Consider the following 13757-nt stretch of genomic DNA (forward strand, 5'->3'; position numbering starts at 1 on the left):
TAAGTAATAAGTAAGGATATGAGCAGGAAGAAAAAAACCATTAGATAAGACCATATTGCACATGGCCCTTATTGCACGTAGCCCAAAAGCACAAAGTGCCAGACTAAAGGTCCAGAGACCATTATTCCACAAGTCCAGTGACCATATTGCACGAGTCCACATAGTGCTTGAAAATGACGTGATCGGCCCCCTGATTGAATGTTCTCTCTCTCTCTCTCTCTCTCTCTCTCTCTCTCTCTCTCTCTCTCTCTCTCTCTCTCTCTCTCTCTCTCTCTCTCTCTCTCTCTCTCTCTCTCTCTCTCTCTCTCTCTCTCTCTCTCTCTGCGCGCCAGTAATTACATATGTCAAGAGCAAGTGAAAATGGCAGGCTTTCTCCCAGGAGGACACAGAGAGAGAGATGAGAGCAGCAGGTGTCATTATTGACAACAGACATGCCTTTTAGCGGCTTTCAAGAATGCGCCGAGGCCTTGGGGGGGGGGGGGGGAATATATGGAATTTGAAAAAAAAGTCAAGAAGATATTCCTGAACTCCACCGCAGTCACATGCCCTGTGCTTTTCATCCACTTTGTGTTCCTCTTCCTCCTCCATTAAGTGGCAGCATGGTGTCTCAGGTAGGGTGTACTCTGTCGAGCCCTGTATGCACTGTCAGAAATGACCTATCCGCCGCATGGTCACTTTGGTCTCACCTTGACGGAGAGAAACACGAGGCTCCCCTATGTATTTATTTTTGTATTGCTCAGAATTCCGAACACTTGGAATGTCAACGTAACGATTCGGTCGAATCATAAAACCAAAGAGTACTTAAGCAAATGGCTTTGGCAAGCCACGGTGAAAGCAAAGGTCAGTGAACCAAATCTAAAAGAAGAAATCAACGCTTTTGCACCCTATAAATGAGGTACAGGTAGCGTGCCTGTAATTGGAGTCGTGCGTGCTAACTGTGCTTGTCGGCAGACATGTGACTGCTTGTGCTGCAATGAAGACTTCATCCTAGCTGCCGGCGTCATCGATCACTGTAATTGGAGTCTGGTGTGCTAATGCTGTTAATGACCTGTGGGATCAGAAGGAGGGGGCCCAAATCTTTACCCTTTTAGCCGTTATCATCTAGAAATCAGCCTCGGAAACGGGGAGAAGAAAGAAAGTCTGGGGCCGACTCCACTCCAATATGGCATACAGTAGCTTTGTTAAATGGACACACACACAACACACTCATCTCTCTCTCTCTCTCTATTAATTAGTCTCATGTCGCGCAGCTGCGTCTAGATTATCCCGGCGGATCCTGCCGGGAGCTGCCTATGCCACAGAAAGCATAGGTGGACCCCAGGCTATCTAGAAAGAAACTACCGGTAGTTTGAACAATTCATGTAGACGTGACGTATTGTAAGTGATCCTAGCCTGTTTCCCTATATCAATATCGGTTTTGACAGACCTGCATGGTTGCAATGTGTGCAGTGCACTGTTGTTTTTGACAGCAAATTTATACTTTAGTTTTAGTCAGTCTCTTGAATGGTTTTCATTTAGTTTTCAGTCACATTTTAGTCACCTGGAATGTTTTAGTCGACCGAATCTACAGTTGATTCAGTCAACTAAAATGTATTTTGGCGGGCCCTCGCAATGGCTGATTTTACACTCGCGACGCGTTGTGAGCTTGTTGTAGATCGGCTATTTTCATCTTTGCAACCAAACATAGCTTAGTTTTCATTTAGTTTCCATTTAGTTTTCGTCAAAAAGGTAGTCGACGAATATTTCTTGTATTTGAAAATATTTCTTTCTTTTCTCTTTTTCTTATTTCTCAATTTATTTTTGCCCTGTATTAGTCAACAAAATCAACACTGGTGCACTGCAGTCAGTGGCTTTATTATTTAGATCTGCGAGGTTGGGTGTGTGGAGGAGACCAGCTATCCTGGCTACGGTGTTGGTTCTGTTACAGCAATATGAGGAGATGATGTGGCCTTATGTCCTTTAAACTTGTGGTGACTTTGGTGGGTCCTCTTTGGGTGTCAATAATGTGCCGGTCGATGTGTCATTTGACACTACACACACACTATAATTTTGTTTTGCAAGTAAGGGATCCCATATCCAACCCCTATTCAGCTGGATGTAAGAATGGATTTGTATGCATGATGTATGCTTTGTATGCATGATGGACGTAAATGATTGGAGCATCCCTATTGTTGTGGGCATGTCACAAATAGCAGATGGTGACACGTCAGCTTTTAGATTTGTCTGTTCTTTTTGGCAAAGAAAACAGCATGGTGATTCTAGTAATTGGGAAGTTCTGTTGATTTGTTTGCCATAGATGTTCATGTACTCTGAAAGGCCTGAAAGGCCTGATTGGACATTAGCAGTGAGAACTCCTGTAAAACGCAAGCTTGGTCTGTTGGCAAGATAAGTGTGTCATGGGGTTTATCAATGATGTTTCACAGTATTAAAAAGAGAACCGCTCCATAAGGCTCAAGAGATAATTCAGTCGAGGCTGCACTTGGCGTACTTGATCCCTGCTAAATCAGACCTATACGCACTTAGAATACACTTAAACTCAACTGACTTATAAACTCGGCTCACAGCATTTCACTCTGTAGTCCTATCCTGGTTCACCACCAGTGTCCATAGCGATAGACTAATGAGAGGGCTGGTTTACAACACAATTTTATGGAACGGTGTTGTTTATTTCTATTTTAGTTTTAGTCATAGTTTTACTGTTAGTCTAGTTTTAGTCGACTAAACATCCTATGATTTTAGTCGACTAAATCTACGGTTGATTTAGTCGACTAAAATGTGTTTTGGCGAGCCTTGATGCCATCGTAATGACTATTTTAACATTTGATGAAAATAGCAGATCTACAATCTGTCAGGTTGGATATCTGCTATTTTCAGCATGCAACCAAGTGTAAAATGACTTATAACTCTTGTCCACTAGTCCCTAACATTTAGTCTAGTTTTTATTTGTTCTTACTTTTAGTCATCATAGCTTTTCCTCAGTGAAAAAAGGTAGTAGACGAACATTTTTCGTCTTAGTTTTAGTCGACAAAATCAACACTGTTATGGAATGATGTGTTGACCTCACCATACAAGCCAGTCTGTGCCATTTGGGTCTATCTTGGATCTGTATTCCCACCACGTTGACATGTACAGTATATGGAGGGCATCTGGAGAGGGGGGAGTGCATTGCGTTGTCATATTTATGAGATGTATTAATCCTCATAAAAATACGAGCGAGGCATCCCTAATGTGGGCCTAATCCTATGAGGAACGTGCCATTATGTTATCTGACGGGGGCCGTTTATTTGCCTGGCTTATGTGTGTGCGTGTGTGTGTGTGTGTGTGTGTGTGTGTGTGCGCGCTGCCTTCTGTTTCAGGGTGTCCGCACTGTAAGAACGCTGTTCCTCACTTCACCACGGCCGCCGACCTGTTCAAGGAGGACCGCAAGGTTAGTGTCTCCTTCTCATACTCGTACACATAATTGCAATCATCTCGTTTGGGAGATCATAGCTTTCCTCCCTTCAGGTATAATATTGCGAGAAACGGTCCTTGTAACTCGACACGACCAGCCCACAATCTTTTCAACAGCTACTGCTGCCTGGCAGCTACTGCTGCCAGGCATGTTCTCCCCGTGTCCCCTAGGGTAGGTACCCTAACATGTTCTCCCCGTGTCCCCTAGGGTAGGTACCCTCACATGTTCATTGTTCTCCCTGTGTCATCACATTTTCTCCCCGTGTCCCCTAGGGTAGGTACCCTCACATGTTCTCCCCGTGTCCCCTAGGGTAGGTACCCTCACATGTTCTCCCCGTGTCCCCTAGGGTAGGTACCCTCACATGTTCTCCCCTGTGTCCCCTAGGGTAGGTACCCTCACATGTTATCCCCGTGTCCCCTAGGGTAGGTACCCTCACATGTTCTCCCCGTGTCCCCTAGGGTAGGTACCCTCACATGTTCTCCCCGTGTCCCCTAGGGTAGGTACCCTCACATGTTCTCCCCGTGTCCCCTAGGGTAGGTACCCTCACATAAAAAGCATGCAGTGATCCTGGCCTCTAAACGACCTCCCAACATGCAGCTGATTAGAGTCCCTTTGACACATCTGTTCTCGTCAGCGACGCTTTCAGTTCAATGTGTCAGGGCCTTTAGAGTCGGGCAGATTTTTAACATGTGCTTTGTGAAGACACAACCGTGTGTGTGTGTGTGGGGGGAGGGTATGAGGGAGGTTACGGTAAGAGATGAATATCTCTGACTCAGAGTCAGGGGGTTGGTCACAGTCTGTATTGGGGATACAGTGGGTGTGCGTGCGCATATTGGACCGGACGGTAGCCTTATGTCTCAATGAAACCGTCAGACACGGTGCACATTATTTGCAGGCCTCATCATGACACAATAATACAACTAAAATGTTGATCCCAGTATGTTCCCAATTTCAGGTTCCTCTTTCCTTGCTCTGTGGCTCCATGTGTCAGCTTTGGAATGTTTTTTCTTGTTTTTTTAGGAGGCTTTGCTTTTAAGTCTGTAGAGTCTCCTCAGTCTGTACTAAGGCTTATCTGAGGGGGTTATCTGAGGTACAGAGACTATAATAACACTACACTCTCACTTATCCTCTCCAGTCCTACTCACTCCTACTCTTTTCCCCTGAGGAGTGACCTCCCAACAGCCTCCCTCCTCCTCATCATCACTCATGCTCTGTTATGCCTGAGTTACACTTAGTTTCGTGCGAGTGTCGCACACCAGGAAATAGCCGATCTACAAGCTGGAAACATGTCCAGTGCAACATGTTGTGAGCTTGGTGATCGGCTATTTATTTACACCCAACGAGCAACTAAGGGAGAATCTCTTCATTCTTGGACTCGGCCTTCCCGAAAGCATCGGACCCTCCCTTTAGCCTGTGACTCAGTCTCACTCACTCACTCACGCTCACACACACACACATAGTCACAGTCACACACACACGCCCAGACACACTGAACTAATTAGGACGCGTGTCTAGCAAAATGTATATCATCTCGGAAGTGACACTCGTTGAAAAAACAAAAGATTACAAGGACGCATCGCAACGTTTAATGTCAACCACAGATAATTATTCTCTCGTGCAATGTGGCGTGCTAATGTGGCCTGGCGTTTCAATAAATCCATCCCAAATGGTGTGAAAGAAAGGTCGACGTTACTGTAAAACTCTAAGCTTTTTTTTTTTTTTTTATAATCTCCGAACAAATCCCCCCTGACAACATCATGAAAGCAAAGGGGATGTTGTTTGTGTCGAGATTGTATTAGGATGTGTCAGAACGCTGCTTCTCGCTGAAGGGGAATATATTTAGTTATTTACATGTCAGCCTTTTTTTTTTTTGTCAGTGACGGCCAAAGCCCTTTCTCTCACACACACAAAGGAGTGAGAGATTATTTCTCATCTCAAATGACTGGTGAATCTGAAGCGCAAGTCTCTTATTCCTTTTCCGGTGGTCGGGGTTATGCCTGCACTATGTCTATCCCCTTTTCAGTCTCAAATAAAATACTGAACTGAACTTCAGTAGGACGTCGTCAGAAAATGAATGTACTGTTCACATAATACTACTTCGACCTTAAGTTACATCAGTCTGATAAGCACTCATTCTGAGGGAGGGGAGTAATGAAGATTGAATGTTCACCGATTTCTGTAATGGAATCTTCAGAAGCCAGTAAGAATAATAATAATTTTGGCCCCGTACAAGTACAGTACAAGATGGATTACAGGCTAAAATGTCTAGATTCCTCATTCTCTGTCCCATCACCACCATGCATCATGCTCTCATTCCTTGTAGTCCAGTGTCCTACACAGTGAGTCTGCTCCAACATAGTGGAGCACCTCTTCACGCCTTCAATCCTCACTATGTTATAAAGCAGGTGTGGGCAACTGGCGGCCCGGGGTCAGTAATGTTTGAAATAGTATTGACTTCAGCTGTGTCAATTTCAAACCCGCTTTAATTACTTCATGACTAGTATTAAATGACTAGTACTTAATGACTAGTATTATGTTATTGTCTTTTTGTGTCAAATGTTAACAGTTCATAAATTTAACATAACTATAACTAAATGCATTTGAAATTCAATAAAAAGGTTACTTTTCAGGATTCCAATTCAAAAACAGCGAAAAAATATTCAGGTTTTTAATTTGAATATAGCAAAGATAGCTGATCTGCAAGCTCAAAACGCGTCGCAACGAGGCCTGGTTGATCCAAGACTCGTTTAAAAAAATAAAACTAAATGTATCCTGTTTTCTTAGGGCTATGAATATTGACTTGGAAAGTGTACTTATAACTTCTTCAGAAGGCTCCACGATTGAGAGGGTCTCTGAATATAAATATCTTGGCATCTGGCTTGACGATAAACTTTAAATGTCATATTGTTGATCTTGTCTCCAAACTTAGACAAAAACTAGGTTTTCTGTATAGCAATAAATTCTGTTTTCCAAATTCCAGTAAAAAAGCCATTATATGAGTCCACTTTCCACAGCCGGTGGAACTGCGCGGCCTGGTATTCCTAAAGTAACCTAAATAGATTATGCTTAAATGGTTAAACCTAACCTTATTCCTAACCTTAACCTAGTAAAACGATGCCTAAACCTACCTTATACCGTTGGGAGGAGGCCATGCTTTTTCTCATCTGCAGTACTGTCATCAAAACTAAAACGGCTTATCTGCATAAGTCATGTACTTTAGTAGCACTATGCTGATCGGAATATAATGCTTTCCTGATGCAAGTATGCGCTACTAGTCATGCTTGTAATTCATCCTATAATGTCTCAGAACTTTGGGAGTGAAGGACAATGTGAACACGTGTAAGGCCTCAATATTCCCCACGAGCACTTTAACCCATTTAGATCTTAAAACATATTCTACAAAATGTCTTCTAAATCCTGACAGTTTTCTGAAAAACCCATGTTTCTATGTCAGTGGTTCTCAAACTATTTCATGTCAAGGAGCCCCAAAAATATATGTAATTGGCCGCCGACCCCCATCTGAAAATATGTTCCAGTGGAGGGACCTCCCCAGAAGCTAAAAACGTTCGCTCTGAAAGAATATATATTCAAAGATTTGCGCCACATTTTCACGTTTTTTTTTCAAAAATAGCAGACCTACAAGCTCGTAGGGCGGCACTCTGTGCCGCTCTACGAGCTTGTAGGTCTGCTATTTTTCAACAGCTGAAGCACAACATAATGCTTAAAAACACCAAAAGGGGTTTCCCGCCCAGAATGGATTAATGATAAAAACATTACGGGCCAGACTCTTGAGCTCGCGCCAAGTGACAACGTGCAGCTGCTCTCAAAAAACTGACTGTGTGGGATCAATGAGATGTGGTGCGGCTCTCAATCAGCTGAAGAGGGGGATCAATAGCGGAATTGGCTGTGGACCTTTTTGAAAAAACAATTCCTCCATGACTTCATTTTCCGCTGTCAATTCAGAGAAAACCTGATTGATTATACCCAGAGATGAGCACCCGGAGTATAGTATAGTGGGTAGTTAGATTGTACTGTATGGTTGTGTCTGCATTATGGCTTCCGCTGTTAAAAAGTTCCCTCAATGTCTTTCAAACTTCTGACCTGTTCAATGCATCATCAAGCTTCGGCCAGAAGCATTATATCACAATGTTAATGTTGACATGCAAGGCAGCAACAAAACGTGTAATGAAATACTACGAGCGTGTTTTTCTAAATGAACTAGGCCTGTGGGATTTGCAACTATTCCAGGGCAGCCCAGCTCACTCCCCACTCATTGCAATGTGTGTCGCTCATGGGGAATAATTACGACATGGGCCGGTGCAAGGAAAAAACTACATATCACAACAGAACAATGAGTTTCAGAATGGTTTTCAAGTCGGCTCGAGTAACACTTCAATGCCATTTGTCATCAGTGCAGCATTGCATGTGCCGGAGGAGCTCCCCAAGTGGAACTAATTGATGTTCGGTGTACCTCAGCTTTGACTGTGGACTCATTCTATCAATACCCGCCCGGGGCAAGAAATACTGTTTGCGTGTTAGGGACAACATAGCCTGAGCTAATGTGTTAGGTTTCTGGTACGCCCTGATTGGATCTAAAATCTAGCTAAATCCCACTCCAAAAAGCAATTGTTGTCCAATGCCATTCCAAATAGTTTAGCAGCTGTAGCTATGGCAGGTCAAGCTTTCGTCACCTCATAGCTGTCAATGTCATTTTGCATGGCTGTGTTGTTGAACACATACACGGCTTAACGTCGAGAAAGTCACACGACTGACCCACCCAGGTGATGGCAATAACACTAATGACCGTGCAACAGGAAAACTCCTGTCGGACGGTGATTGATTTTGCTGTCATTTCCTCGTTTTTCTAGTTTATTTTTTTATAATGTCATGCACATTTGTCCAGTGCATAGCCTATACTGCAGACCTGGTTGACTAGATTTAGAAGACATTTAGCTCTTGCTACTGAAATGATCGTTTGTTTATATGGAGAAATCCCGTCATTTAACATGCATCTCTGTGGGGGAGAAGGACAGCTTGCCCTGTCTCCTCGCTGCTAACGTGCCTATTGGACAAGGACAGGTTGGGGAGGTACTTAGCGAAGGGCTAATTAGGTCCATGGACTACTTAAAATGAGCACTGCTGAGCATGCAGCTTGTGGTGTGTCCATGAAATCACCTCGGCATTAGAGCACCCCGAGACATGCTTTACAATTTACTATTTAGGCATTTAGCAGACTCTCTGAATCCAGAGCAGTACAGTAGGCGAGAACCAAAACATGGTAATACATCAAATACATAAAAAATAGTCATCATGAATCATACGAAAGCTATGAAACAGTGAAATATCTATATAATGAAACTAAAGTATGCGGATACTAGGGCTTTCACTTCTAGTGATTTTTACTAGTTGACTAGTTGCCTAGTTGACTAGTCGACTAGTTGTTTAACTAGGCCTACCTATTATGTAAAAGAAAATAATAATAATAGTTGTACATTTAAAAACTGTGTACATTGGTGACTATAACTATAATCTAGCTGATCTTGAGGCCTACAAAAATATTTTTTTCCCTTATCAACTAGTCAACTAGTACCAACCAGGTCAACTAGTGGATTTACTAGTGGACTAGTTGAATAGTCGACTAGTTGCTTGAAGCCCTAACGTATTGTATACACTATAGAGTGCTATGTCTCTAGTTGTCTACATAAAATCCTATCTAAGTTACATAAATTGAGCCTATATCTTCTAAATCCTCCAGTTTTCTGAAATAACCTCATGTTTCTATATCAGTGGTGCTCAATATTTCATGTCAAGAACCCCAAAAAGTATATGTAATTGGCCTCCGACCCCCATCTGAAAATAATGTTGTTCCAGGGACCCCCAGAAGCAAGGATTTGAGTTAAAAACGCTTAAAAACAACCTACAAGCTATGAGCTTGTAGCTCTGCTATTTTTCAATAGCTAAATTCTTTAAATGTTTAAAACACCAAAAGGGGTTCCCGCCCAAAATAGATTAATGTCAAAATGTGTAAACGGCAGAATGCGTTCAGCATGAGAAGCAGCTTCCTTGGTGCATGTACGAGGCATTTATGGTTAATGTTCACTTTACAGTTTGTATCCGGTTTTAATTGAGAATTATTGAGCATGAAATTTGTTTTCTTGCTGCATGCATCCTTGATGTACTTCTGATCAATAGCAATGCTAATAAACTTTATGACCACGCATCCATTTTCAAAACGTTTAGAGCATTACAAAAGCGCAATAAGTCAAAGTGATATTATAAGCAATAAAAAAAAACAATTGTGAAGGAATTCATATGAATCCAAAACAGGATTGTAAAATGTATAAACCCAGCAAATAAAACGACAATAAAATACCTCAAAAGAGCCATAAAAACATAACGGTCTGAAAAATGTGGTTTAGGATGTGATTTAACAAGGATCGAAGGAGGTCGTGTGCTTCCACATATCATTTAATGGTAGGTGCTGAATTTAAAACGGATGTAATCCATGTAACTCGAGAACCGTTTGCCCCACCAACGTCGGTCGGACCCACGGTTCTCCAGAACCACCATAAAAGGCTCTGGTCAGGCTCTGCCAGTGGGCCTAATCAGCCTAAATCCCCTCACCTGTGCAATTTCCAGCCTCTGCCTCAGCCAATTGATTGCCATGGCAACCGCACAGCTGCCAATTGATTACTTAACCAGTCCACTTTTCCCAGTCAATTTGCACTGTTCACACACAGGCAGACAGACAGATACAGAGATCCCCATGTGGGACACAGACACAGTTAAAATAGGTGCTATACTACAGATATCTCCATACTGTATACAGTATGGGCACAAAAGGGACACAGGCAGATAGTGTGAACTGTGTGTGTGTGTGTGTGTGTGTGTGTGTGTGTGTGTGTGTGTGTGTGTGTGTGTGTGTGTGTGTGTGTGTGTGTGTGTGTGTGTGTGTGTGTCATCCCAAAACGCAGTTTATACAGTACGAGGGACGCAATAAAACGACGACCTCTGCATCCACGGGATGCACTACTGTACTGTTTTTTATTCTAGTTTATTTTGCTAGCTTTAGTTAGAATAATAATTTCTTCTTCTGTTTTCTTCATGAATATAACCACATTATAACCATATAAAATGAAATGGGAGTTAAATGCTGCAATTTGTAAAAATGGGACGCAAAATATATTTCTGCTACTTCATTATTAAGATCATCATTTGACTGAGAAGGTTCTATCCCCCTGTGTATCAACTCCTCTGTGTCAATAGACAGAGTTTATAATAAATCAATACTATTATCACCACCACTTAATCTCTATGAGATCATACAAGTGAGTGATGAGCAGAATTATTGCAATATTTCTTTATTTATCCCATTCTGGGCAAAAACCCCTATTGGTGTTTTAACCATTATTTTATTTCAATTTTATCTATTGAAAAATAGACAGAGTGCCGTGCTACGAGCTTTGAAATATTGTTAAAATGTGGCGCAGATCTTTGAATATATATTCTTTCACAGTGAATGTTTTAACTCATACCTTTGCTTCTGGGGGGTCCCTGGAACAAAATATTTTCAGATGGCTATCCGCGGCCAAATAGTGGGTCCTTGCTTGACATGAAAAAGGTTGAGCACCACTCTCTCTATGGCAGCTGAAGCTAAGAGGTATTCTCTCTATGGCAGCTGAAGCTAAGAGGTCTTCTCTCTATGGCAGCTGAAGCTAAGAGGTCTCCTCTCTAATATTGCAGCTGAAGCTAAGAGGTTCTTCTCTTCTCTTCCACCTCCAGATTGTCTATGCCGCTGTGGACTGCACCAGAGGACAGAACCATGAGCTGTGCAAGCAGGAAGCGGTGGAGGGCTACCCCACCTTCATCTACTACAATTATGGGAAGTTTGCTGAAAAATACAACGGAGATCGAGGGGTAAGTTGGGCAAGATCTGATCATTCATTGTGCCTGCAGGTAAGATGCAGATCGCATTTGAATGTGAGGTGTAAATGGTAGCTAGATACTGTAGTCCGGCAGCCGACAGGCTTCTTTTGTTTAAAGTGGGACATTTTGGCCTAAAATATTGTCTATTTACATACATTCATGAATCCACTTGCTGACCGGCTTTCAGTATTGGGCAATCTTTTTTTATAGGAGTTTCTTTCCTGTGGCTGGCAAAAATGTCAAATTTTCCTTTTGCTTTAAATAGCATGTGACATGTCAAACTAGGGGTTTTCATGATTCTGAATCCATTCCAAGCATTAGTTTTGCATAAAATACACTCCTTGGGCTAAAAGCAGCCATAGCCACACAAATGTGCCCAAAATGTGCATCACATTTGTCATGATGTCTATGGCCGTTTTTAGACCAAGGAGTGTGTTTTGTGCAAAACTAATGCTTGGAATGGATTCAGAATCGTGAAAACCCCCTAGTTTGACACGTCGCATGCTACTTAAAGCAAAAGGAAAGTTTGACATTTTTGTTAATGGTAGGGTCACAAGAAACCCCTATTAAAAAGAATGTGTCCCAATAATTTCAGCCGGTCAGCAAGTGGATTCATGAATGTATGTACAGTATATAGACATTATTTTAGGCCCATAAAAAAGACTATATAGTACCAAATGTCCTACCCGTCCACCGCGACTGCCGGACTACTGTAGATGATAAATCCTTGTAGTGTAGTGGCTCCGGGTAACCTGACACAACTTAACCCAAAGAACGTACTACACTAGGACAACAAAATATATTTCTGCTACTTCATTATTAAGACCATCTTTTGACTGCGCCTTCAGGAGGTTTAATATCCCCCCATGGATCAACTCCTCTGTGTCAATAGACTGAAAAGACAAACGGAGTTTACAATAAATCAATACTATTATGAGACCACTTAATCTCTATGAGATCGTACGAGTGAGCGATGAGCAGAAATATTGCAATATTTCTCATTTAAGATCTATCTACGGTAGAACAGTGGTGTGCAATCATATCAGTCAGATACTGTACATCAGCCATTATTCGCCTTTTTTTAAATGGTATTATAGAAGATGAAGGAGGAAAGAAAAGAAGAAGCGCCACATTATGCTCACAACGTTTCGCCTTATGACGCATTGAATGTTTGAATGGGTGCTTCAGTGTTTAAAGACAAAGTTATGTTTGGGTTTTATTTTATTTTTATCTCAAAGTATTTTTGTAGTACAATGTACAATGTTCTCAAGTAAATACATTTTCAGTTTTTCTTAAAAAAAAAAAGATCCTAATTGATTAGAAAACCAAACATCTGTTATCGTTGGTCTAGCACTAGCATGACTGAAGTAAAATCAGACAGAAGTAGCATGTGCTTAAATTCATATTTAGAAAATGTTTCAGATGTAAAAGAAAAAAAAAATCTGAGATGATGGAATGATGATGGTCATGGAAGGGGCACCTTCTGAAAGCTTCATTGGCAAAGATAATTAACTTCAAAATAAATAAAAAACGATCAAAATGACCTCTCAGACATGCTAGTTCTAGGACTCTCAAAACTCTCAAAACGCTGACATTAGTCAGGCTCTAATTGTGACGCCATATGGTGTAATTTGGTTGTAGCGAAATCGTGGATCGTCATTATGTTAGAAATCGTGGACCCTTTTTTTAAAAATGTGTAAAATTGTGGTTCTCATCGCGGCCATGAACCTTTTTCTTCTGTCCTTTTTTGACCTTTTCTGCAGGAGGCGGGGTTTATAAGCTTCATGCGCAGCCTGAGAGGGCGGGACCAAGAGAAGGTCGGCAAGAGGAAGGAGGAGCTCTAAGGCTGGTGGAGCGGTGGGGAAGGGGGGGGGGGGGGTGTCGTTGCACTGTGACCCTTGACCTTGACAGGGGCCCTACCAACCAGCACTGACGGGGGGACGGGGGGGGGACGGGGGGGAGAGATAAGACTTTGATGACCTCACAGCGAAAGGCTTATTTTTTTATATACCGTTGGCGATCATTGTTTGTCTAAAAACACCACAACGGGAGTATACCTGCAGTCAGAACGACCACGTGAGACCGACCGACGACTGCTTTTTTTCATGGATATTTTGATGGAGAGAGAAAAAGAAACAAACAAAAAAGAAAGAAAGGAAAAAAAACATTGTTGTTTTTTTGTCACCCCCAAATACTGTGACGGCATTATGTGAAAACGCTACATCTTATACTGTATCTATGCAATACTGGCGCCCCTGCACAGCCATTTTGAGGGGGGGAGGGGGGGGGGAGTCTGTGTGACTGAAAGAGGCCTAGTGGTGAGGCGCCCCTACACAGCCCTTGGGGGGGGGGGGGGGGGGGGTCTGTGTGACTTATAGAG

The 13757-nt window shown here is 42.3% G+C and overlaps 1 protein-coding gene across 1 annotated transcript in view; it reads left to right on the forward strand.

Moving 5' to 3' along the window:
- The window catches only part of pdia5 (protein disulfide isomerase family A, member 5), an 81937-nt gene extending 68699 nt beyond the window's left edge, over window positions 1-13238 (forward strand). The window contains exons 15-17 of the mRNA XM_083776086.1: window positions 3357-3427; window positions 11234-11368; window positions 13141-13238. Coding sequence (XP_083632212.1) covers window positions 3357-3427; window positions 11234-11368; window positions 13141-13221 — 287 coding nt within the window. The 3' untranslated portion in view covers window positions 13222-13238. The remainder of the gene's footprint in view (window positions 1-3356; window positions 3428-11233; window positions 11369-13140) is intronic.
- Window positions 13239-13757: the final 519 nt, after the last annotated feature.

Source organism: Protomyctophum parallelum (assembly GCF_964188405.1).
Source record: "Protomyctophum parallelum genome assembly, chromosome: 11".
In the NCBI taxonomy this organism is placed as follows: Eukaryota; Metazoa; Chordata; class Actinopteri; order Myctophiformes; family Myctophidae; genus Protomyctophum; species Protomyctophum parallelum.